This window comes from Cheilinus undulatus, linkage group 17, assembly GCF_018320785.1.
Source record: "Cheilinus undulatus linkage group 17, ASM1832078v1, whole genome shotgun sequence".
Taxonomy (NCBI): Eukaryota; Metazoa; Chordata; class Actinopteri; order Labriformes; family Labridae; genus Cheilinus; species Cheilinus undulatus.
In genome coordinates this window covers 42,122,470-42,149,476 of record NC_054881.1, presented here as the reverse complement: position 1 = coordinate 42,149,476, position 27,007 = coordinate 42,122,470, and the positions used below count along the sequence as shown (strand labels likewise).

The 27,007-nt window shown below is 44.3% G+C and overlaps 1 protein-coding gene across 1 annotated transcript; it reads left to right on the top strand.

Annotated features, from left to right (window-relative positions):
• The first annotated feature begins 1,031 nt into the window (after positions 1 to 1,031).
• On the top strand, positions 1,032 to 24,484 carry nrg1 (neuregulin 1). Its single transcript, XM_041811574.1, has 7 exons — positions 1,032 to 1,539; positions 4,766 to 4,904; positions 11,231 to 11,289; positions 15,879 to 15,981; positions 18,937 to 19,093; positions 19,181 to 19,299; positions 23,866 to 24,484. Exons 1-7 carry the CDS (start codon positions 1,059 to 1,061, stop codon positions 24,371 to 24,373), a joined length of 1,566 nt encoding a protein of 521 aa, XP_041667508.1. The 5' UTR covers positions 1,032 to 1,058; the 3' UTR covers positions 24,374 to 24,484.
• The last annotated feature ends 2,523 nt before the right edge of the window (positions 24,485 to 27,007 follow it).

The window sequence follows — 27,007 nt, the reverse complement described above, 5'->3', positions numbered from 1 at the left end:
TCTGCCTCTCCTATCAGCAGTATCAATGGGGAGTGGTGCTGTGGGGGGGCTAGAGCACAGTGCTGGCCTGTGATTGGCTGCCCCGCGCTCTAATTGGATCAAGTAGGGACTTGCTTAGCTCGATGCTTTGTGCCGAGATCAGAGACAGGAAGAGGAGAGGGAGGAGAACGCCCCGCTGTCACTAAGAGAGAGAGAGGGAGGGGTGAAAGGAGAAAAGGGGAGTATCCCGTCCTCTGCTGCAGCCCCCCCCTCCCCGCCCTCTCAGTGAGTGTCTTTCTCTCTCGCTCGCCCCCCTCGTTCTCCTTACTCATCTGTTTCTGCTGGCCCAGAGGAAGGGCACCTGCCGCTCCCTGATGATTCAGCGTTCAGCGTGTGGACTCGAGCAGACAGCATGTATCCGCAGTGCCCGGCCGTCCCGTCTTCGTCTCTCCAGCTGCTGCAGCTGCAGCCGGCCCACATCATCCTCCTCGCTCGTCCTTCATCACAGCCCAGGTGAGTCAGAGCTTGCCTCCACTCTGCATCGTCTTTGACGCTTACAGCATCTAACCCTTGGTTTCTGTCTCTGTCTGAAGATCTTCTCTGTACGGACCGTTCTTGCCGTTTGCTGTGAGCGAGCATGAGTAAGGAGCTCGTCTTCCTCGTGTGCAGACAGTCCTCAGAGCTCAGAAAGTGTTAACACATTTTAATCTCCTAAAGCTGACAATGGGACACAAACGGGACCAGACGGGACACCGCCAAGCGCTTGCTGATGCCCTCCGTTAGAACTCTTCATCCTCCAACAGGACAGGATGACTGAGGGCACCGACGACTTCTCTGCAGGGCCGCCCCCCCCTCCCCGCTCGGCCTCCCCCACTAGCTCTGCTGTCGACAGCGGACCGGTCCCAGAGGAGAAACCGGAGGAGAAACAGGAAGAGACAGAGGAGGCGGAGGAGGAGGTGGCTGGCCAGAGCGGGGAGGAGGCTGCAGAGGGAGGTGCAGAAGGAGGTGCAGATGATGGGGAGCACGTGGGTGCCGTGGGCATCATGGCGTTGTCGGGAGGATGCTGCGTGTGCGTAGAGATGGAGCGGGTCAGAAACTGTGTGCACTCAGAGAAAATCTGCATCCTGCCCATCGTGGCGTGCCTGCTCAGCCTTGCCCTGTGCACCGCCGGACTAAAGTGGGTCTTTGTGGACAAGATCTTTGAGTATGAACCGCCCACGCACCTGGACCCAAAACGCATCGGACAGGACCCCATCGTTATCTCAGCAGACCCCACACTAGGACTGTTCAACCCTCACGCCTCTCCCTCCCCCTCCTCTGTGACATCTCCCCCAACCATCACCACCCTCAGCCCCGCCGTTTTGCCAGAACATCCCCCCGTCACGCCGGGACATCCTGATGTTTTCCTGGAAGAGAAATCCACATGGGGGCCGAAGGGTCCTCCTGATCCCTCTCTGACCCTCAAGTACAATGCTGAACGTCCCACCACCACCACTGAACAAACGCCCCACTACCCTCGGACAACACAGCAGATCACAGAAAACGCCATCCCAACCATCTGTAAGTACAACATCTCACAACATGAGTTCACTGGGAGAACTGGGAGCAGGTTTCTTTACAGACAGGATGTCCTTTGTTTCAGAGCGGCCCTCCAGCATCGTCACGATGAAAGACGCAGAAACGGCAGCAGATTGACCCCGAACTGTTCTTGTAAATGTCGTTAAAGGTCATTACAGTAAAAATACTCAGGAACAGCCAGTAAAGGTATAAAATCAGACAAAAGCTTGTCACAAATGATATTTAACCAAGTTCTATAAAGTCTATATTAAAGGTACATAAAGGGTTGAATATGCTGTAGACCTTTATATCCCTTTACTTGGCTTTAATATAATCTACCTTTATAAGGCTATAGTTATGCTTTTTAAAGTTTAGATACAATATAAAGGAATTTAAGAACATTTGTAGCGATATAAAGGTAAATAAAGCCTAAATTATAGCTCGCCTTAATATAAACTAAACCATTAGATAGCATTCTGCATTAAAGGCCAAATATAAATATATTTATAGCTCTTTACATTACTTTAATGTAGAAATCAACCTTTATATAGCTTCACTATAAAGCCTATACTGGAGCTGTAGAAAGGTTAAACAGGAAATAAAGCATGATTGGACAGCTTATGGTGATATAAAGGTTGAATTTGTAAAGACAGGACCTAAAGGTGTTAGTGAATGTGGTCAAATGTTTGAGGCTGTTTTCGTTGAGCTCAAACAGAGAGTGTTTTCTTTACTCATGAGAGTCTTTTGTGGACTCGTCCCGGGTGCAGACGTGTCAGGACTTGCAGAGTTATCTTGCAGAATGCTGCAGAGAGGACGTGACTAAGCCTCAGAAATATTACAACAGCCGAGGAGAACAACGTTTCTGTTGAACCTGAGGAACGTCCGCCTCTTTAACTATTCATGATCACATTGCACCACCGTGATTTTGGCTCACGGCACTAGATGGAGGTTTTTATGGCGTCTTTTTAAATGTGGAAGGTTCCTAAAATGTGTGGAGGCACATTTCCAGTCATCTGAAACAGTGAAATCAATAAATGATGCAGAACACAGCCTGAAACTCGAGGCTGTGGTACACGGAGACTTCCTGTTTCTGCCCGTGCTCCATTTCAAGGTCAGAGTCGCTGGCGGCTAATTGATGCCCCCTCCATCCGTCTGTCGGCCACAGGAAAAACATCCCACTATTACAGTCTGTCTGTGAGTGGAGACCACCATGACGTGGTGCTGGGATGTAGTCACATCTCTGGGGTTTAGTACATGCATGCCATTAAAGGGGGCGGATACGTGGTTATCGCTCCGACTGATTCTTTGTGTTCATAGCAGACAGATCAGAGCAGATCATCTTTATTCTAACCCTTCTTTGGTCTTCTGTCAGGTTGTTTGTTCACAGTTTTTTCATCAACTCAAAGAGCAATCTAGATTTTTATCACTGAAATATCCAGTTGGTTAAAAATAATGAAATCTTCATTTTCAGTCGAGTTCTCGTTGTACCTCAAATATTTCAGACATTTTTCAAAGCCAGAGAATCCATGTTTTTAGAGTTTTAACTGGACGTTACATGACTAACATGTTTATGGTTACTGTGGAAACGCTGGTTATGTCAAAGACGGCTCCCTAATGCAACGTCAGCTGCTGTCCTGTTGCTTTATCTCATTCTTGTTTTGTGCAGCTTATGTGTGATGGACCACGATTATTCTCTCAAATTGCCGGAGGGTTCTTACCCACAAGATCCCTTATAGTGTGCAACGTTAGGCCCACCCCGCCCCTAACCCATATTATGGTGCAGCCTCACAAGACATTTCCAAGCCAAGTAGGGAGACGTTCCTAAACCACCATTTACACTTCATGGATGGGAGAAAAGCAGTTAAAAAGTGAGGGAACTCACTTTGAATGATGGTGCTTAGGGCAGGGCAATAAATCATTTAAATCAATAAATCTGTTTTTTTTTTTAAATCAAGATTTTGAAAACTGAAAATCTAGATTTTCTGTTAAACTTTACTGCAGTAAGACCAAAAGTAAACGCTGCTGTAAGGAATATTGATTTTTAGTCAAATCTGGCAACCCTGGAAACAAAATGACTGCTTTTTTTTCTACATTTTACTCGTGTGTGCCCACGGTGTTCTCAGAAAAATAAAAAAACGTCTTGGGCTAGGGGTTGGGAATAAAAGATCATAAAGGGTCTGGGAATAAGGGGTAAAGGTTATAAAGGGTCTGGGGAGAATGGCCTAAGACTGTAAAGGGTCTGGGGATGAAGGGTAAAGGTTATACAGGGTTAGGGGATGAAGGGTAGTATTCATAAAGGGTTAGGGGGATGAAGAGTAAAGGTTATAAGGGGTCTGGGGATAAAAGGTAAAGGTTATATATGCTCTGGAGATGAAGGGTAAAGGTTAAAAGCGTTCAGGGATGAAAAGTAAAGATTATAAAGGCTTGGGGGATAAAGGGTAAAGGTTTTTAAGGGTCTGGGGATAATGGCCTAAGATTGTGAAGGGTCTGGGGATGAAGGGGAAAGGTTAAGAGTGTTTGGGGATGAAGATTAAAGATTATAAAGGCTCAGGGGATGAAAGGTAAGGGTTATAAAGGGTCCTGGGATGAGGGTAAAGCTTTGGGGTTTTAGGGGATGAAGGGTAAAATGTTAAAGGGTCTGGGGATGAAGGGTAAAGGTTATAATGGATTGGGGGATGAAGGGTAAAGCTTGTAAAGGGTCTGGGGACGAAGGGTAAAGGTTATAAAGGGTCTGGGGATGAAGGGTAAAGGTTATAAAGGGTCTGGGATGAAGAGTAAAGGTTATAAAGGGTCTGGGGATGGAGGGTAAAGGTTAAAAAACATTAGAGGATAAAGGTGAAGGATATACAGGCCTCAGATTTCATATCAGTTAAGGTGAAAATGTCCCAATAAAAAATCTAAACGCCCCCAAAAGGACATGGCACAGCATCAGTATCTAAAGTTTTAGGGCATGTATCCTAAATTGATCAAAATAGTTTGCTTGTTATTTTTGGTGGTTGAATTATTTATGTTATGAATGTGTTTTTCAGTTAAACTTTTTTGTCTTTATAATCCCATCAATGAATCCAGTCTGACTGCAGCAGAACTTTGGCAGATATAAACCACAGACCGCAAGAGTTTGAGGCACTCTGAAACTAAACAATTTTCAACATTTCACCAAAATTATTTTAACGTGAACTGTACTAACTCGACATAGAGCACACTCTGAACCTGCTCTTTTCCTCTGCAGCTGCCACCAGCACCACCACTAAAGCCAAGACGTCGAGTCATGTGACGCGCTGCACTGACCGCCAGAGGAACTACTGCGTTAACGGAGGAGAGTGCTTCACACTTGAAATCATGCCTGGCAGCACCAAGTTTCTGTGCAGGTACGAATGGGGACTTTAATTCGAGATCTCTTTTGACTGAATGTTTAGTGCTGTGATATAATAGTCCTCTTTAAGTTGATCTAACTCTAACCCTAACCCTCTCATGCTGATCTGACCCTAACCTTAACCCTGCTGTGATGTAGTAATTCCTCTTTATGTTGATCTGTGGCTCTTTGGACCACTTCCACAAGTGTTTTAAAAGACTGAGAAAATGTCAAAACCTGGAACTTCACTTCCTGCTGTTAAAACCAGTTTAGAGACTGGGAAAAATCATGTTAGAGTTCTGTGGTATGCAAACCAGTGTGTTGTCATAATTTTACAGAGACAGTGATTGAATGGTACCCATCCTTTTAGTTTCTTGAACTCATCAGGAACAGGGTTCTCTAAGCAGTTAGTGCAGACATCGTCTACATTTTAGTTCCCCAAGATACCAGGATGACCAGACTAGAAAGATACCTGCAGGTCATTCAGAAAGATCAGAGCCTTTCCATCAACACTGTAAATGCAGCTCAGGCTCCTCCATGGCTCTGGCCTTTGCTGAGATGTACATCTTGATGAGGATCAGGTCTACAGGAAGAAGGTGCAGGATCAGGTCTACAGGAAGAAGATGAGGATCAGGTCTACAGGAGGAAGATGAAGATCAGGTCTAAAGGAGGTAAACAGAGGATCAGGTCTATGGGAGGAAGCTGGAGACTGACGTCTACAGAAAAAAAAAATGAAGATCAGGATTACAGGAGGACAATGGAGGATCAGGTCTATGGGAGGAAGATGAGGATCAGTTCAACATGAGGAAAATGTGAATCCGGTCTACAAGAGGAAGATGGAGGACCACGTCTATGGGAGGAAGATAGAGGATCAGGTCTTGGAGAGAAAGGTGGGGAATCAGATCTACTTGAGGAAAATGGAGGATCACAGCTACAGGAGAAGGTTGGAGAATCAGGTCTACAGGAGGACAATGGAGGGTCAGGTCTAGGAAGATGAGGATCAGGTAAACAGGAGGAAGATAAGGATCAGGTCTACAGGACGATAGACAGTACTAGACAAGATAACCTGAGTAAATACCATAGCCCATTTAAATGAAGATTTCATTTATTAAAAAAGTCATCCAAATCTTCCTGGCCCTATGTGAACAGTCATTGCATCCCCTTGATAAGTCCTAAATTTACTGTGATTAACCACATTTTTGTAGAGCTGAGTTCAGTTTGACTATCCACACCCAGACCTGATTACTGCCAGACCTGTTGGGTCCAGAAATCCCTTAAATAGAACCTGTTTGACAAAGTGAAGTAGGCTAAAAGATCTCCAACACATCATGGAACCATCTAAAGAAGAACAGATGAGAAGCAAAGTCACTGACATCCATCAGTCTGAAAGGGTTACAAAGACATTTCTACGGCTTTGGAACTCTAGCCAACCACGCTGAGAGCCATTATCCACAAATGGAGAAAACTGTGAACAGTGGTGAACCTTCCCAGCAGTGGCCAGCCTACCAACATGACTCCAAAAGCGCATGGACGACTCATCCAGGAGGTCCCAGAAGAACCCAGAACAACATCGAAAGACCTGCAGACCTCACTGACTCAGTTAAGGTCAGAGTTCATGATTCAACAATCAGAAAGAGACTGGGCAACAATGGCATCATGGGAGATAACTGAATGAAGGTTCTGGAGTGGTCTAGTCAAAGTCTGGACTTAAATCTGACTTAGATGCTGTGGCATGACCTTAAAAAGGCTGTTCATGCTGGAAACCCCTCCAGTGTGGCTGAATGAAAACAATTCTGCAAAGAAGAGTGGGACAAAATTCCTCCAAAGTGATGTGAAAGACTCACTGATGGTCATCACTAATGCTTGAACAAGCAGTTATCAGGTTTAGGGGACAGTAACTTTTTTCACATAGGTTCAGGGAGGTTTGGATGTTTTCTTTTTTCAAATGATCATTTAAAAACTGATGTTTATATTTACTCAGGTCATCTTTGTCTGATATGAACATTAATTTGATCTGAAACAAATCAGGAAAGGGGAAAATGCTTCTACACAGCTCTGTGTTTTCATTTCTGCACTGGCTTCTTTTATGGAGGTTCTTACTACAGATGTTCTTCAGGAGACCACCCACAGAACATTCTTGGTGTTATACAACCAGTGGACAGTAGAGTCCATCATTGGTGTTGTTGCATCCATTATCCTGTCTTGTGTCTGTACTCTTGTCTTTAGGTGTCTCTCCATGTGTATTACCCATCCGTGCAGTTCATCCTGTTTATGTGTCTTCCTCTCTGCCCATCCACCAGGTGCTCTGCAGGATTCACTGGGCACCGATGTGAACAAGCTGTGCTTAAGAAAGTCTCAGATCCAAAACGTATGTTTACACGCCTGTGTTCAGTCCCACATGTCATTACTGGTGTTTCACCCCGTCACATTATTTTCATAGAACTGTAAGAAGAATCCATGTTTCCTTTAAATAAAGGGAGAATCCATGTTTTACTTCAAATGAAGGAAGGATCCATGTTCCTTTAAATGGTGCTGATATCAACAAACCTGATCTGCTTTCAGTTAAAATGGTTGAACTTCTCTAAGATCGTATTTGCAGTGTCACTGAAACCTGCATGCACTCCATATCCCATCCGACATCATCTCTGGACCATCTTTAGGTCATTCATACAGTGGTCTAACTCTATGAATCTGACTTTTCCTCCCCCTCAGCCTCACCTCTCCTCACACTAAGGGGGCTTTCACACCTATGTTGTTTGGTCTGGACTTTCGGACTTTTCTGTTTGGTCTGAACCAAAATGATAGGTGTAAAACCTCCCCTGGACCGTGGTCCAGACCAAACAGCTGGATCTTGGTCCGACCAAAAGAGGTGGTCTTGGTCCGGACCAAACGGAACCATGGTCTGGTTCATGCCCAGTGTAAAAGCATTATTTTGAAAGGTTCGGACCTTCATATCAATGACAGGAAGTTACGACATGACTACCGGCAAAGAAAATCCATCACCATAACAAAATGAGCCGCAGAAGAGCCCACAACAATTTCACGCTACCGAAATTAACCAGTAGCCTGGACAGGGTGGGCTAACAGTAGCTGCTTTACGTTACACTAGGAGTAGAAGTGTCCGTTGTTATGTGGAATGGGGATTGTCCAAGCATGGAAAATTTCATAAAATTGTAGATAAAGTTATAGCTCACTATTAACAGCTCATCTTTTCAAGAGTTTTACAACACATACCTTCTCTCCCGAGTCGGTGTTGCAATGGCTCACAGGATTGCATACTTTCTTCTCCTTTCCTGTAGATGACAATAAAGTTGTCGTCTAATGATAAAACTCATAAGACGAAACCGGACCAGCCTTATGTACAACTCTTCAAGTTGTTGCTTTTGGTAGTAGAAAATCAACAATAATATGATGGTAGGAATGACGATTTCATTCATTGTTTACAACATTCAAGACTCGCGTTATTCAACGTGTTGATGTCAGACGCCCGCTGGCCAAATGACCAATCAATGTAAACTACAGAGACATGCAAAACACGTAGCTGATTACGATATCACGTAGGTTCATCATGTAAAGTCTGTTAGTCCGGTTTCAAAAATGACAGTGTGAAACCCAAACAGACCGAACCAAATGTATATAATGTAACAAAACACAGACCTTGGTTTGGACTTTCAGGTGTGAAAACACCCTAAGAAACCCTGACCATGTTAAACTGGCGTTTCTGAAATTTCAGAGATTAGCAGTTCTTAAGGGATGTTTTCTCCTTACATTAACATATCTTCAATTGAGTTGCCATTTTGCTGTAACAAGTACCTAATACCTTCAGTAAGTTCTAAGTGAAGTATGATCTTTTACAGAAAAGGAAGCAAAGTGAGTTCTGGTTGAGCTTCATTTATCAGTCTGACAATCTGACACATTAATCGTGGACTCTTTGGCCGTCCTATCAAAGATCAGTCTAACAAATAAATCGTGATCTAACTTTGGCCCGTCCTGTCTAAGATCCGTCTGACACATTAATCGTGATCTCTTTGGCCCGTCCTGTTTTAGACCAGTCTGACACATTAATCGTGGTCTCTTTGGCCCGTCCTGTTTTAGACCAGTCTGACACATTAATTGTGATCTAACTTTGGCCCGTCCTGTCTTAGATCCGTCTGACACATTAATCGTGATCTAACTTTGGCCCGTCCTGTCTTAGATCAGTCTGACACATTAATCTTGGTCTCTTTGGCCCGTCCTGTCTTAGACCAGTCTGACACATTAATTGTGATCTAACTTTGGCCCGTCCTGTCTTAGATCAGTCTGACACATTAATCTTGGTCTCTTTGGCCCGTCCTGTCTAAGATCAGTCTGACACATTAATCATGGTCTCTTTGGCCTGTCCTGTCAAAGATCAGTCTGACACATTAATCTTGGTCTCTTTGGCCCGTCCTGTCTAAGATCAGTCTGACACATTAATCGTGGTCTCTTTGGCCGGTCCTGTCTAAGATCAGTCTGACACATTAATCGTGGTCTCTTTGGCCGGTCCTGTCTTAGACCAGTCGGACACATTAATCGTGGTCTCTTTGGCCCGTCCTGTCTAAGATCAGTCTGACACATTAATTGTGATCTAACTTTGGCCCGTCCTGTCTTAGATCAGTCTGACACATTAATCTTTGTCTCTTTGGCCGGTCCTGTCTTAGACCAGTCTGACACATTAATCATGGTCTCTTTGGCCTGTCCTGTCAAAGATCAGTCTGACACATTAATCATGGTCTAACTTTGGCCCTTCCTGTCTTAGACCAGTCTGACAAATTAATCGTGGTCTCTTTGGCCGTCCTGTCTTAGACCAGTCTGACACATTAATCGTGGTCTCTTTGGCCCGTCCTGTCTTAGATCAGTCTGACACATTAATCGTGGTCTCTTTGGCCGTCCTGTCTTAGACCAGTCTGACACATTAATCGTGGTCTCTTTGGCCCGTCCTGTCTTAGATCAGTCTGACACATTAATCGTGGTCTCTTTGGCCGGTCCTGTCAAAGATCTGTCGGACACATTAATCGTGGTCTCTTTGGCCCGTCCTGTCTAAGATCAGTCTGACACATTAATTGTGATCTAACTTTGGCCCGTCCTGTCTTAGATCAGTCTGACACATTAATCTTTGTCTCTTTGGCCGGTCCTGTCTTAGACCAGTCTGACACATTAATCGTGGTCTCTTTGGCCGTCCTGTCTTAGATCAGTCTGACACATTAATCGTGGTCTCTTTGGCCATCCTGTCTTAGACCAGTCTGACACATTAATCGTGGTCTCTTTGGCCCGTCCTGTCTTAGATAAGTCGGACACATTAATCGTTGTCTCTTTGGCCGTCCTGTCTTAGATCAGTCTGACACATTAATCGTGGTCTCTTTGGCCGTCCTGTCTTAGATCAGTCTGACACATTAATCGTGGTCTCTTTGGCCATCCTGTCTTAGACCAGTCTGACACATTAATCGTGGTCTCTTTGGCCCGTCCTGTCTTAGATAAGTCGGACACATTAATCGTTGTCTCTTTGGCCGTCCTGTCTTAGACCAGTCTGACACATTAATCGTGGTCTTTTTGGCCCATCCTGTCTTAGATCAGTCTGACACAATAATCGTGGTCTCTTTGGCTCGTCCTGTCTTAGATCAGTCTGACACATTAATCGTGGTCTCTTTGCCCGTCCTGTCTTAGATCAGTCTGACACATTAATCGTGGTCTCTTTGGCCGTCCTGTCTTAGACCAGTCTGACACATTAATCGTGGTCTCTTTGGCCGTCCTGTCTTAGATCAGTCTGACACATTAATCGTGGTCTCTTTGGCCGTCCTGTCTTAGATCAGTCTGACACATTAATCGTGGTCTCTTTGGCCGTCCTGTCTTAGACCAGTCTGACACATTAATCGTGGTCTCTTTGGCCGTCCTGTCTTAGATCAGTCTGACACATTAATCGTGGTCTCTTTGGCCGGTCCTGTCTTAGATCAGTCTGACACATTAATCGTGGTCTCTTTGGCCCGTCCTGTCTTAGATCAGTCTGACACATTAATCGTGGTCTCTTTGGCCGTCCTGTCTTAGACCAGTCTGAGTCATTAATCGTGGTCTCTTTGGCCCGTCCTGTCTTAGACCAACCGGCCACATTAATCGTGGTCTCTTTGGCCCGTCCTGTCTTAGATCAGTCTAACACATTAATCGTTGTCTCTTTGGCCCGTCCTGTCTTAGATCAGTCTGACACATTAATCGTGGCACCTTTGGCCTTTCGTTTTAACACCAGTGATGATGATGTGGGTTTGAATCATCTCCTTCCTGTACTAACCCTTTGTGTCTTCTCTTCTCTCTCTTCTCGTCTTTTTTCCTCAGGTGTCCAAATGAGTTCACAGGTGATCGCTGCCAAAACTATGTAATGGCCAGCATTTACAGTATGTTTACTTCTTCTTCTCACTGCTTTGTTTTCTGAGCATGCTCAGTGGTGTTCTTGCGCTTCATGTGTCTTTTCAGTTGTAGTAATGCCGTCTGAACCTCCCTGCATGTTTTCTTTGTCTGTGTTTACATTAGACATTGCATGTTTGACCCATTAATGTCCATCACAAATGACAAAAAAATGAATGAGAGCCATTTTAAAGTGATGAATGATATGAATCCTTTACACTCACGGAGACTTGGATTAGGCCTTTTCCATTAGAACATAGTATTAACATTTCCCTTTAGAATCTCTAGGGTTACATATACTCACCAGCCTCTTTAATAGGTCCACCTTGCTAAGATCAGGTTGGACCACCTTTTGCCTTTAGATTTTCGCGAATTCTTTGCGGCATGTATTCAACAAGGTGTTGTAAACATTCCGCAGAGATTTTGGTCTACATTGACATGATAGCATCAGATAGTTGCTGCAGATCTGTAGGCTGCACATCCATGACGTGAATCTTTTGTCCCACCCCATCCCAAAGGAGCTCTGTTGAATTGAGATCTGGTGACTATGGAGGCCATTCAAGCACAGTGAACTCATCGTCATGTTAAAGAATCCAGCTTGAGATGGTATGAGCTTTGTGACATGGGCCGTTATCCTGCTGGAAGTAGCCATCAGTAGAACACTGTGGTCAAAAAGGACTAGACATGGTCAGCAACAATACTCAGGTAGGTTTTGGCATTTAAGCAACTCTCAATTGATGCTAGGTACCCTAAGTGCACCAAGAAAATATCCACCTCATTGTTGCACCAGTGGCAGTCTGAACTAATGATACAAGACAGGATGGATCCATGCTTTCATGTTGTTCACACCAGATTCTGACCCTAACATTTGAAGGAGGCAGCTGAAATTATGAAACATGTTTTCAATCTAACAGGACCCCTGGTGGCATCCTCTGCTGCTGTAGCATCTGCTTCAAGGTTTAACGTCAGGACATGAGCAGTTTAACAGGTGTAACTAATGACGGGTTTAGTTTGGGTATGTAAGTTAACACAGTCAAGTGGAGAAGCAGTTACAGTCTGTACTGTATTTGACAAGAAGAAACCTGGAGAAGAACCAGATTCATGAAGAATCTAGGGGAAACTAAGCAGAGCAAGACTTAAACATACTTACAGTGTTTAATTTACAATGAAAATCTAGAGATGAGCCTTAATGGCCTTGTCCACCCTGATGGTTCTTGTTTATAAAGTCTTGTCCATCCTGATGGTTCTTGTCCGTAAAGTCTTGTCCATCCTGATGGTTCTTGTCCGTAAAGTCTTGTCCACCCTGATGATTCTTGCATGTAAAGTCTTGTCCATCCTGGTGGTTCTTGTCTGTAAAGTCTTGTCCATCCTGATGGTTCTTGTCTGTAAAGTCTTGTCCATCCTAATGGTTCTTGTCTGTAAAATCTTGTCCATCCTGGTTGTTCTTGTCCTTAAATCTTGTTGATCCTGATGGTTCTTGTCCGTAAAGTCTTGTCCATCCTGATGGTTCTTGTCCGTAAAGTTATGTCCATCCCGATGGTTCTTGTCTATAAAGTCTTGTCCATCCTGATGGTTCTTGTCCGTAAAGTCATGTCCATCCCGATGGTTCTTGTCTATAAAGTCTTGTCCATCCCGATGGTTCTTGTCTATAAAGTCTTGTCCATCCCGATGGTTCTTGTCTATAAAGTCTTGCCCATCCTGATGGTTCTTGTCCGTAAAGTCTTGTCCATCCCGATGGTTCTTGTCCTTAAGTCTTGTCCATCCTGATGGTTCTTGTCCGTAAAGTCTTGTCCATCCTGATGGTTCTTGTCTATAAAGTCTTGTCCAACCTGATGGTTCCTGTCTGTAATGTCTTGTCCATCCTGATGGTTCCTGTCTGTAAAGTCTTGGCCATCCTGATGGTTCTTGTCTGTAAAGTCTGGTTCATCCTGGTGGTTCTTGTCTGTAAAGTCTTGTCCATCCTGATGGTTCTTGTCCATAAAGTCTTGTCCATCCTGGTGGTTCTTGTCCATAAAGTCTTGTCCATCCTGGTGGTTCTTGTTCGTAAAGTCCTGTTCATTCTGGTGGTTCTTGTCCATAGAGTCCTGTCCATCCTGATGGTTCCTGTCTATGAAGTCTTGTCCTTCCTGGTGGTTCCTGTCTATAAAGTCTTGTCCATCCTGATGGTTCCTGTCTATGAAGTCTTGTCCATCCTGTTGGTTCCTGTCTATAAAGTCTTGTCCATCCAGACGGTTCCTGTTTTTAAAGTCTTGTCCATCCTGATGGTTCCTGTCTAAAAAGTCTTGTCCATCCTGATGGTTCTTGTTTGTAGTCTTGTCCATCCTGATGGTTCTTGTCTGTAAAGTCTTGTCCATCCCGATGGTTCTTGTCTATAAAGTCTTGTCCATCCTGATGGTTCTTACCCGTAAAGTCTTGTCCATCCCGATGGTTCTTGTCTATAAAGTCTTGTCCATCCCGATGGTTCTTGTCTATAAAGTCTTGCCCATCCTGATGGTTCTTGTCCTTAAGTCTTGTCCATCCCGATGGTTCTTGTCCTTAAGTCTTGTCCATCCTGATGGTTATTGTCCGTAAAGTCTTGTCCATCCTGATGGTTCTTGTCTATAATGTCTTGTCCAACCTGATGGTTCCTGTCTGTAATGTCTTGTCCATCCTGATGGTTCCTGTCTGTAAAGTCTTGTCCATCCTGATGGTTCTTGTCTGTAAATCTTCTTAATCCTGGTGGTCCTTGTCCATAAAGTCTTGTCCATCCTGATGGTTCCTGTCTATAAAGTCTTGTCCATCCTGATGGTTCTTGTCTATAGAGTCCTGTCCATCCTGATGGTTCCCGTCTATAAAGTCTTGTCCATCCAGACGGTTCCTGTCTATAAAGTCTTGTCCATCCTGGTGGTTCTTGTCTGTAAAGTCTTGTCCATTCTGATGGTTCCTGTATATGAAGTCTTGTACATCCTGATGGTTCCTGTCTGTAAAGTCTTGTCCATCCTGATGGTTCTTGTCTGTAAATCTTCTTAATCCTGGTGGTCCTTGTCCATAAAGTCTTGTCCATCCTGATGGTTCCTGTCTATAAAGTCTTGTCCATCCTGATGGTTCTTGTCTATAGAGTCCTGTCCATCCTGATGGTTCCCGTCTATAAAGTCTTGTCCATCCAGACGGTTCCTGTCTATAAAGTCTTGTCCATCCTGGTGGTTCTTGTCTGTAAAGTCTTGTCCATTCTGATGGTTCCTGTATATGAGGTCTTGTACATCCTGATGGTTCCTGTCTATGACGTCTTGTCCATCCTGATGGTTCTGGTCCGTAAAGTCTCTTCCCTCCTCGTGGTTCCTGTCTATAAAGTCTTGTCCATCCTGGTGGTTCTTGTCTGTAAAGTCTTGTACATCCTGATGGTTCCTCTCTATGAAGTCTTGTCCATCCTGATGGTTCTTGTCCGTAAAGTATTAACCACCCTGATGGTTCTTGTTTGTAGTCCTGTCCATCCTGGTGGTTCTTGTCCATAAAGTCTTGTCCATCCTGGTGGTTCTTGTCTGTAGTGTTTGTCCATCCTGGTGGTATGTCTGTAAAGTCTTGTCAATCCTGATGGTTCTTGTCCATAAAGTCTTGTCCATGATGATGGTTGTCCGAAAAGTTGCGTCTATCCTGGTGGTTCCTGGATAGTCTTGTCCATCCTGATGGTTTTGTCCCTAAAGCATTTTACATTCTGATGGTTCTTGTCTGTAAATCCTCAACCATCCTGAAGGTTCTTGTCCTTAAGTCTTGTCCATCCTGATGGTTCTTGTCCTTAAGTCTTGTCCATCCTGATGGTTCTTGTCCTTAAGTCTTGTCCATCCTAATGGTTCTTGTCCTTAAGTCTTGTCCATCCTGATGATTCTTGTCCTTAAGTCTTGTCCATCCTAATGGTTCTTGTCCTTAAGTCTCGTCCATTCTGATGGACAAGATGGAATTCTTGACCTCCTCATTTTCTTGGTTTCATCTAGAAATGATCAGCCTTTCCTGCTTTCTTTTTAACATTTTTACCATGAGCCTGGGATTCCTGGCGTCACCGTGTTAGTGATTAATGAACCATGGGTCAGCCGCATGATGGCAGTATAACCACACTGTAGATATGGTTTAACAAACAGTTTCACACTGGTTGATGAAATTGAACATTCACATTCATATTTCAGCCCAATCCTCCTGCATGGTGGTATGATGGATAGCACTGTCCTGGCAGTATGGAGGTTCCTGGTTTGAATCCCAGTCAGACCGGGCCTTTCTCTACAGGGTGCATGTTCTCCCAGTGCATGTGTGGGTTTGCTCTGAGTACTCGGCTCCCTCCAACAGACCAATGACATACTTGTTAGGCTCACTGCTGACTAAATTTCTCGTAGGTGTGAGTATGAATGTGAAGGACAAAACCAACAACAAACAAAAACAGATGGGATAATCTGTCCAGATAATGAATGGAAGGAAATTCCCTTCATTGTAGCTGCATGTGGACTTTTGGCTGCTGTGGATGTCAAACTCACTCTGAACTTTTCTTTTTCTTTTTGCCTGCTGTGCATGTTTATACCGCTGATATTTGAAGGTGTATCTTCATCTTTTTCAGAAGCTGAGGAGATGTATCAGAAACGTATTTTAACGATATCTGGAATCTGCATTGCTCTCCTCGTCGTTGGGATCATGTGTGTGGTCGCCTACTACAAAACAAAGTAATTCATTCATCATAATTTCATGTTAATATTTAAAGGTTATTCACACTCACGCCTACTCAAATTCCCATTAGTACAGAACTCTAATCAACCAATCACGTGGTGAAGACGATGTGCTGAAAGTCAAAGCCAGCATCAGAACGGGGAAGAAAGGTGGTTTCTTGAGCATGGCGGCTGCTCAGACATTTCACAGACAGCTGATCTAAAACATAATCATCAGAATTGTCTTCACCATGTTTACATGCCGGCACACATCTGTGCTGCCATGTGATTGGCTGATTGGATATTCACATTTATTAGTAGTGGTAAAGGTGTACATGAAGATGATGATAATAGACTTTATGTTCTAATTAGTGTCTATCAGTACCAAACATCCCCAGACTCTCAACTCTATCAATACATGTGTAATAGGTGGCAGCTCCCTGAAAAACAGCTACAACACCCTGGCTTATACATCTCTGATTCCAAAAAAGTTGGGGCACTATGTAGAATGTGAAAAACAATGATTGTCAAATCTCATAAACCTTTATTTTTTCACAACAGGACATAAACAACATATCAGATGTTAAACTGGGACATTTTACCATTTCATGAAAATATTAGCTTGTTTTGAATTTGATGGCTGCAACACATCTCAAAAAAGTTGGGACAGGGTGACAAAAGGCTGGAAAGTAAGTGGTTCTAATGAAAAACAGCTGGAGGAGCATTTTATCCCTAATTAAGCTAATTGTCAACAGGTCAGTCACATGATTGGGTATAAAAGGAGCATTTTAGACAGGCAGAGTCTCATAGAAGCAGAGAGATTCACCAATCTGTGAAAAACTGAGTCTAACAGGTGTGGAACAACTTCAGAAAAATGTTCCTAAATGTAAAATAGTGAAGGCTACTGGGGAGACTACTGAATGCTACCTATTGAGGTGGCATGGGGGGCGCGTATGAACGCAGCGGCCTGGCGCTCCATCACTAGCAGCAAAACAAAGCCCTACACTAACACCAGAACTGACAGCATCCCAACGGCGTTTACATCTTTCCTGATGGCGATAATTTGGAGAATGGGGCGCTTGGAGACTGACAGGAGGAGGACGTGGAGCTGCACACTTACAGCCAGTGGGGAGGAGGCAGCGACGGGATTGTGAGAGAAGGTGATAGCGGGACAAAGAAGCGGGGCTGCAGGCTAGGCTAAGAGCAGCCCCACACAAACCTGTCGTACTGAGCATCTTTCTCCCAGATGCCCGCTCTCTTGCCAGCAGGATAGATGACGGGAGGCGGATTTCTAACCACTGCTTGGACCACTGTGTTTGCTGCTACAGAGGAGACTGCCAAACATAATTTCATTGTGTTTTTACAATGCAACAACAATAAATGACTATCTATCTACTTTGAGTATCCCCCATCTACAGTCCATAATATCAAAGAATTAGAGAATGGGCTGCACGGCGACGCAGGGGATAGCGCTGTTGACTCACAGCAAGAAGGTTCTTGGTTCGCTTCCTGGTCAGGGTCTTTCTGTGTGGAGTTTGCATGTTCTCCCCATGCACGCATGGGTTCTCTCCAGGTACAGGAGGTACTGACTGTAACCACTGGCCAGGTTAAGAGACAGCTGGAGAGACTCCGCCTCAGGCCCTGACGGCATCAGCCCCAGGGTTCTGAAGACCAGTTCCAGCCAGCTGTCTTCTGTTCTTCAACATCTCTTGATGTCTGAGCCAGGAGAGGATACTGGTACTGTGGAAGACATCCTGCCCAGTGTTAATTTTGGCCGCTATTTTTAATTTTAGTCTCAGTTTTAGTCTTTAAATGAAATGCATTTTATTTTCAGTCCCATTTTAGTCATTTCTACCCTTTTTAGTTTTAGTCAACGAAAACTTTAGTCTAGTTTTAGTCCATAAAAGTCCTCACATTTTAGTCTTTACTTTTAGTCCAAGCATTTATTCTCTTGCCTAAATCTGGAACCAAATCATGGTAGTGTGTTCTCTGCACTCTGCTAAACTTGGGGTCCCTGCTTTCTACAGCTGAGAGGCAGACTAGCTACAGCTGCATTGTTATTTGACAGATTTACTCACAGTAAAGAAATATCATGGATTTTGAATGTCTGACGAAAAAATAAATTACATTTTAGTCTAGTTTTAGTTATCTTGATGAAAACTAAACTTAATTTTTGTCAGTTTTTGTCATCACAGATCTGTTTTTGTTAGTTTTAGTCTAGTTTTTATCATGGAAAAAAGGCTGTCAATGAATAGTTTTAGTCGACAAAATTAACACTGATCCCGCCTGGTACTGTTACTGAAGAAGACAACTCCATCCAACCTCAAGGACTATTTGCCGGTCGCTATCACCGCGTGTGATGAAGGTGCTGGAGAGGCTGGTCTTGTCGCACATCAGGCTGCTGGTGAGATCATCTACCCTCTACACCTGGGGGTGGACGATGCCATCGCCTACCTGCTGCAGCGTAGAACAGACTGTCCAAAAACACATGCATCATTGTGTCTGCATCCATCCACATTTCAACATGGGGATAGATGCAGACACCCTCTTGTGGACATGAGAGGATCGGCAGCTTTTTTCTAATTCAGCTCGATTTTCAACACTGAAGGCTACAACTTAATAATTCCCTTTTTAAAAAAGTATGGACAGAAAAATGAGTGAAACACAGTAAACATGCTTGTCTAGTTAGATTAGTCTTTCAAAGCCGAATGCTTTTTTAAAATCAGATGTTTGATATTAAACTCAATAATAATGCAGACATGGGTGGGATTATGAGTCTAATGTATTTTTAGATTCATACATTAAAAAAAAGAAAACTTTAGAAAATGTATGAAAAACATGGTCCTAAATCCTCAGCGAAGAAGGACACCCAGTTTCCTGTCATCATTTGTTAATAAACACTTTCATAACTCCGTTTGCTTTTCGTTTTTTTTCTCTGAGGTCATTCATGTTTTTCCTTTTGTTCCAAAACAGGAAGCAGAGGAAGAAACTTCAGGATCGTCTGAGGCAAAGTCTGAGGACGAAGAAGAAGAAAAAGAAACAGATTAACAGCGGAGCCAAACAGCAGAACTCGGTCAGAGGACGACACGAGGCTAACATCGGAAATATGCCTCTGCAGGAGCTTCAGCCTGTCAGTGAACTCATCATCTTCATCTTTGTCATCTTCACTTTGAAATCAAACAATCTCAGTCTCAACCTCTCTCTCTTTTTCCAAAAGCAATGTAACGGGACAGTCACACGGCACGCTGCTGAGAACGACACAGAAACAACCTTCACCAGTAAAAATGCCTTCTCTGCTCATGATCACACCACATTCACCAACGTCTCAAGCCAGAGGTGAGCAAAACCGGTAGTGACGTAATTTTGAACGATTGTAGTTTATTACGTTTGCATTTTATTACATTTGTAGTTTTGAATGTTTGTAGTTTATTAGGTTTGTAACTTTGAACATTTGTAGTTTGAACGTTTGTAGTTTATTACGTCTGTGGTTTATTACATTTGTAGTATATTATGTTTGTAGTTTTGAACGTATGTAGTTTATTATATTTGTAGTTTATTATAATTATGGTTTCTGTTTGTACTTTTGAACATTTGTAGTTTATGTTTGCAGTCTATTATAATTGTAGTTTCTTTTGTTTGTTGTTTATTATGTTAGTAGTTTATTACGTTTGTAGTTTTAAACATTTGTACTTAATTATGTTTGTAGTTTATTAGGTCTGTAGTTTATCAAATTTGTAGTTTTGAACATTTGTAGTTTATTCCATTTGTAGTTTTGAATGTTTGTAGTTTGAATGTTTGTAGTTTACACGTTTGTAGTTTATTACGTTTGCAGGTGTTACCCAGGACTTTTTAATAATTTTTATTGTGAGTCGATGACCTGTTGATCTGACATTAGTTTGAGTCGTTCATTCTTTGGTCAGTTTGGTGTTTTCACTCAGACATACCTGTGAACATTTAAGGACCACTCAGAACACCTCAGTCCAAATAAAGCTCCTGTATGTTTGCCAACAACCCCTTTAGAAGAGAGATATAACTAGAGGGCTTTCTTCTTTCATTCAGCTGTGTGAGGAAACATCAGCTTCTCAGTGTCATACATCATTTGAACACACAAAGCACTCTTGATATCAGATGTAAAAGCCACACAGCTAACTCCAGCTGCGGTATCTGGTGTCCTGATGGACGTTGTCCAGTCCCAATCCAAGACCATGCCTCATCTCTCCAGGAACCCGCCCGTCCATGACGCATTTTGCCATCCCCAGTGTCCAGCCCAACCTACTGGGTCCTGGGCAGCCAGTATGTTTTAAGGCCTGGGAAAGCATGCAAGGTGCCCCTAGAAGTGCAGCTTCTGCTCCCGTATCCAGCATCTAACCTTTCCCATCCTCAGGCTCCTGAACACCTCAGCATTTGACACATGGTCTCTCTCATCCCTGCCTCTGCTCGGCCTGAGGCATCCTACTCTGGTGGTCTAATCTCAGGGTTCACTGTGAGATTGAAACGTTTATGACACATGATACAAAATTTGAGATTTATGTGCTCATAGGAGCAGCGCAGGATTACAACTTTGTCTGGGCTTATTATTATCAATGTAATTTAGTCGAGGTCCGCTGTTGTGTCCCCTCAAACTACAGACCACAAACCAGCTCCAGGACTCAGAAATCATCAGATGAGAACAGGCTTGAGAGAGTGCAGTGTACGCCCGGCTTTAGATCAGAGGCCAGTTGCAAGATGTCTTTGTCTGCTTTTTTGTGTTTTGTTTTTTTGCTTTTATTTATTTATTTATTTTTAGAAAATGCCCTCTCTGGCACCCTCTTGTGGTTTCCTCTAGTAACGCTGTTTTAACAGTTGCGATCATGACTCAGCCAGACAAACTCAAACAGTTCAAACAGCAGTCTTTTGTGACTGTTTTAATTGAGAGCCCCCTGGTGGCCAAAAAACAGACTATGCTTTAAAAATGCCTAATGAATGTATACTAAATATGTATTCAATATTTGTGGCTCAGATTATTTTATTTATCTACATCATTTCAGAAAACTCCAAAAATATTCCAAGAGGTCTGAATTAAAACCCCTCAGAGGGGGGCAGACCACCTTCAAGTGTTTTGTTCAATTATCAAAGATTGATTATTAATAACAAATTAAGACTGGAACAGATGAACCTGATCCTAAAGACTACATTTCATCATGAATATTTAAAAGGTCAGCACCGTCCTCCCTTGTGAGACCTCATTTATAAACAGGAAGCTTGTGGCTGTTGATTGAATCAGCTGATTAAATGATAAACTGCCCAATCGCTGAACACAACGCTGACGCCATGCTGGCTCTGATTCAGGTGTAATAAAACACCGCTATATTCTCGTCTGTCTCCGTGGTAACGCCCCTCCCTGTCTCTGCAGCTGGAATAATGACTGGTCCGACAGTCTGTCGGACAACGAGTCCGTCTCCGTGACGTCACTGACTGAGAATAGCCAGCGTGCCCCGCAGCGCGGCAGGGGTCGTCTGAATGCCACCGCTGGCACCAGAGATTTAAGAGCTCATTCAAAGAAGGGCCGTGACACAGACAGCTCCGACATGGCTTAAAGACCGAGGTAACTGACCAGTTTAACTTTGAAATGTTTATATGACACCCAGATGCAGCCAGACCCTGATCAAAGCACCAGATACAGTCAGACCCTGATCAAACCATCAGACAGACCCTGATCAAAGCACCAGATACAGTCAGACCCTGATCAAACCATCAGACAGACCCTGATCAATGCACCAGATACAGTCAGACCCTGATCAAACCATCAGACAGACCCTGATCTACAGACCAGCCAGACCCTGATCTAACCACCAGACAGACCCTGATCAAAGCACCAGATACAGTCAGACCCTGATCAAACCATCAGACAGACCCTGATCTACAGACCAGCCAGACCCTGATCTAACCACCAGACAGACCCTGATCAAAGCACCAGATACAGTCAGACCCTGATCAAACCATCAGACAGACCCTGATCAAAGCACCAGATACAGTCAGACCCTGATCAATCCATCAGACAGACCCTGATCTACAGACCAGCCAGACCCTGATCAAAGCACCAGATACAGTCAGACCCTGATCAAAGCACCAGATACAGTCAGACCCTGATCAAACCACCAGATACAGTCAGACCCTGATCAAAGCACCAGATGCAGTCAGACCCTGATCAAACCACCAGATACAGTCAGACCCTGATCAGACCATCAGACAGACCCTGATCTAAAGACCAGTCAGACCCTGATCTAACCACCAGACAGACCCTGATCTAACCACCAGACAGACCCTGATCAAGCCACCAGTCAGACCCTGATCAAACCATCAGACAGACCCTGATCAAACCATCAGACAGACCCTGATCAAAGCACCAGATACAGTCAGACCCTGATCAAACCACCAGATACAGTCCGACCCTGATCAGACCATCAGACAGACCCTGATCTAAAGACCAGCCAGACCCTGATCAAACCAACAGTCAGACCCTGATCAAACCACCAGATACAGCAAGACCCTGACCAGACCACCAAATACAGCCAGACCCTGACCAAAGCACCAGATACAGTCAGACCCTGATCAAAGTACCAGATACAGCCAGACCCTGATCAAACCACCAGCCAGGACCTGATCAAAGCACCAGCCAGACCCTGATCAAAGCACCAGATACAGCCAGACCCTGATCAAACCACCAGCCAGACCCTGATCAAACCGCCAGCCAGACCCTGATCAAACCATCAGCCAGACCCTGATCAAACCACCAGCCAGACCCTGATCAAACCACCAGCCAGACCCTGATCAAACCACCAGCCAGACCCTGATCAAACCACCAGCCAGACCCTGATCAAACCACCAGCCAGGACCTGATCAAAGCACCAGCCAGACCCTGATCAAAGCACCAGATACAGCCAGACCCTGATCAAACCACCAGATACAGCCAGACCCTGATCAAACCACCAGCCAGACCCTGATCAAACCACCAGCCAGACCCTGATCAAACCATCAGCCAGACCCTGATCAAACCACTAGCCAGACCCTGATCAAACCACCAGCCAGACTCTAATCAAACCATCAGCCAGACCCTGATCAAACCATCAGCCAGACCCTGATCAAACCATCAGCCAGACCCTGAATCTATTTATTGGCATGAAAACTAAAGGGTTACATTGCCAAATCATTTTACATTTCATAATTAAGAAATGTAATTTAAAAAGAAAAAATCCAAAGTCCATTTGATGGTGGTGATGTAGACATTGAGGATCCTCTTTGGTCACAGCTGCTCACTAATGTGCTGCAACATTTGCACGTTGTTGATCTTCAACCAGCAGATCTGGAAGCTTCTGTTTGTTCATCCTGGTGAATTATTTTTGTTTTTCTGGTGAAGAGAGGAAAGAACATTCTCTGATTTCCCCATATAAAGAACGGGTGGTTAGAAAGAAGAGCTCTGTTTCCACCTCCTGTTGGCTGCAGTGGGTGCACGGTCGTTCCTCTGTTGGACCCGCCTTTGTCAACGGCGCCCTGTCTTGATGGCGAGGTTGTGTTGACTGAGCTGTGGATCAGTCTCAGTGCTTCAATTCCTTGCAGCATATTTCCTTTCAGGGACAACTAGCACTCCAGGTAGCTTTGTTTTTGGTCGATTCCTGCCTTCTTGTTGAATAATCTGGTTTCAGCTGGCTGGGTTTGTGTCTGAGGACTCTGCAGGTGAACAGAACCTGAGGGGGACACTCTCAGCAGTCTCTCTGGAAGTTAGGGCTTTGTTATGGAGTGTGTGGGGCTCATTTTTGGTCCTAGTTCTGCTCTGCATGCGTGTGTCTCTAATTCACTAGGGTGTCTCTGATTTTTCATCTTTATCGATGTCCAATCATTTTGGTTGTTGTGTTTTTATCCTAGGTTCGTGTCCGTCCTGACGTCTCCGACCAGGTGTTCCTCGGGGTCTAGGACATCTCTACCAACTCCAGGTTCTCCTCCATCTGAGATGTCCGCCCCTCTTTCCAGCCTTGCCGTCTCTGTCCCTTCTGTGGCTTTAAGCCCCTCTGGAGAGGAGGAGCGCCCCCTGCTGCTGTTGAACAAACGTCGGGCACGAGATGACCAGAAGAGGACGTCAGCCCACTACAACCACGGCCACATGGCTCACAGTTTACCGCCCAGCCCGCTGTTACCTGTGGACAAAGGTGAGCATGGAACAGCTGGCAGCCAGGTGTTCCCTTCGGATGATTTACAGGGGTCCAACACGCAGCAAGAGGAGGTGAAGTCCAGTTGTAACAGCGTGCTAACAGACGACGTTCAGGAGGACGAAATGCCCTTCATCACTACAAGAAGTCCACCTGCTTCGGACGGCGGCAGGACTAACCCAACAGCACCGCTCAGCAACCCGCACGGCGAGTCGGGTCATCTGTGACCTGCCAGACAAGTCAAACATGAACTGCAGGACGAGTCATCGAGTCACTGATGGCCCTGCATGACAAGAAGTCAAGGAAAAGTCATGGAGTTCCTCCAGGTTGAGAGTCTGTCATAGAAAAGGAATAGCCACTATTAAACCTTTATTTTCTATAAATTATTTGCTGTAAATGAAAAATAAACTTTTATTTTAGTGAAGTAGGAAATATAAAGTTTTATAAAAAGTCAAATGTGTTAATGTCTTGTAGGTAAAGTGCCATACGCTGGTATGTAGCAATGGTTCACAGTAAATTTCAGTGCAGAACTAAAATCAATGGTGCCTTTCTGTTTGGTATGCTTAACTGCAGCAATGCATTCTGGGCCATATATTAGCCATCTTAAAGCTCCAGTAATCAGCGACCTGCTGGCTGCAGTTTGAAGCGTTACGACAGATTGACCTTAAGAAACGCCTTCGAGGTGCATGCTGCGCTCTTTATGCTGTCAAAGACGTTTTTCTCTGCTGGTCGATTATCTGATGTCTCTGTACACAGTATGGGCTTTTATTGTGGAATTTCCTGTCTGCTGGGAATGGGCTTTTATTTTGTGACGTCATCTGTACTGATGGTGCCTTCAAATGGAGTCAAGGTTTACCGAGAAGAGACCAAATGAATTGTACCCTATTCTGATAGTCCTGATATCTTTTTTCAGAAAGCTTGGAGGTCATGAGTTGATGTTTTCAGAAATGGTGGAACCCATAGACGTCAGTCTGTAGACATCAGCCCATAGACGTCAGTCTGTAGACATCAGCCCAAAGACGTGAGTCTGTAGACATCAGCCCATAGACGTCAGTCTGTAGACATCAGCCCATAGACGTCAGTCTGTAGACATCAGCCCTTAGATATCAGACAGTCTGTAGACATCAGCCCATAGATATCAGACAGTCTGTAGACATCAGCCCATAGATATCAGACAGTCTGTAGACATCAGTCTATAGACGTCAGTCTGTAGACATCAGCCCATAGACATCAGTCTGTAGACGTCAGTTTTTAGACTTTAGCCCACAGACGTCAGTCTGTAGACATCAACCCACGGACATTTGTAGACATCAGCCCATAGATGTCAGTTTGTAGACGTCAGTCTGTAGACATCAGTCCATAGATGTCAGTCTGTAAACATCAGCCCATAGACGTCAGATTGTAGACATCAGTCCATAGACGTCAGTTAGTAGACGTCAGCCCATAGATGTCAGTCTGTAGATATCAGCACATAGACGTCAGGTTGTAGACGTCAGTCTGTAGACAGCAGCCCATAGACGTCAGTCTGAAGTCGTCAGCCCACAGACGTCAGTCTGAAGACATCAGCCCATAGACGTCAGATTGTAGACATCAGCCCACAGACGTCAGTCTGTAGACATCAGCCCATAGACGTCAGTTTGTAGACAATCAGTTCATAGACGTCAATCTGCAGACATCAGCCCATAGATGTCAGATTGTAAACATCAGTCCATAGACGTCAGATTGTAGACGTCAGTCTGAAGACATCAGTCCATAGATGTCAGATTGTAAACATCAGTCCATAGACGTCAGATTGTAGACGTCAGTCTGAAGACATCAGTCCATAGATGTCAGATTGTAAACATCAGTCCATAGACGTCAGATTGTAAACATCAGCCCACAGACGTCAGTCTGTAGACATCAGCCCATAGACGTCAGTCTGTAGACATCAGTCTGTAGACGTAACCCATTAACCGTCAGTTTGTAGACGTCAGCCCATAGACGTCAGTCTGTAGACATCAGTCTGTAGACGTCAGCCCATAGACGTCAGTCTGTAGACATCAGCCCTTAGATATCAGACAGTCTGTAGACATCAGCCCATAGATATCAGACAGTCTGTAGACATCAGCCCATAGATATCAGACAGTCTGTAGACATCAGCCCATAGATATCAGACAGTCTGTAGACATCAGCCTATAGACGTCAGTCTGTAGACATCAGCCCATAGACATCAGTCTGTAGACGTCAGTTTTTAGACTTTAGCCCACAGACGTCAGTCTGTAGACATCAACCCACGGACATTTGTAGACATCAGCCCATAGATGTCAGTTTGTAGACGTCAGTCTGTAGACATCAGTCCATAGATGTCAGTCTGTAAACATCAGCCCATAGACGTCAGATTGTAGACATCAGTCCATAGACGTCAGTTAGTAGACGTCAGCCCATAGATGTCAGTCTGTAGATATCAGCACATAGACGTCAGGTTGTAGACGTCAGTCTGTAGACAGCAGCCCATAGACGTCAGTCTGTAGACATCAGCCCAAAGACGTCAGTCTGTAGACATCAGCCCATAGACGTCAGTCTGTAGACATCAGCCCTTAGATATCAGACAGTCTGTAGACATCAGCCCATAGATATCAGACAGTCTGTAGACATCAGCCCATAGATATCAGACAGTCTGTAGACATCAGTCTATAGACGTCAGTCTGTAGACATCAGCCCATAGACATCAGTCTGTAGACGTCAGTTTTTAGACTTTAGCCCACAGACGTCAGTCTGTAGACATCAACCCACGGACATTTGTAGACATCAGCCCATAGATGTCAGTTTGTAGACGTCAGTCTGTAGACATCAGTCCATAGATGTCAGTCTGTAAACATCAG

Bases quoted from the DNA above. Each gene is read 5' to 3' on its own strand.
- nrg1 (XM_041811574.1), top strand. From the start codon at position 1,059: ATGGAGCGGGTCAGAAACTGTGTGCACTCAGAGAAAATCTGCATCCTG. The intron at 15,982-18,936 runs GTAATTCATTCA...GTTCCAAAACAG, and splicing joins GTCGCCTACTACAAAACAAA to GAAGCAGAGGAAGAAACTTC. The intron at 19,300-23,865 runs GTGAGCAAAACC...TTTTTATCCTAG, and splicing joins ACCAACGTCTCAAGCCAGAG to GTTCGTGTCCGTCCTGACGT.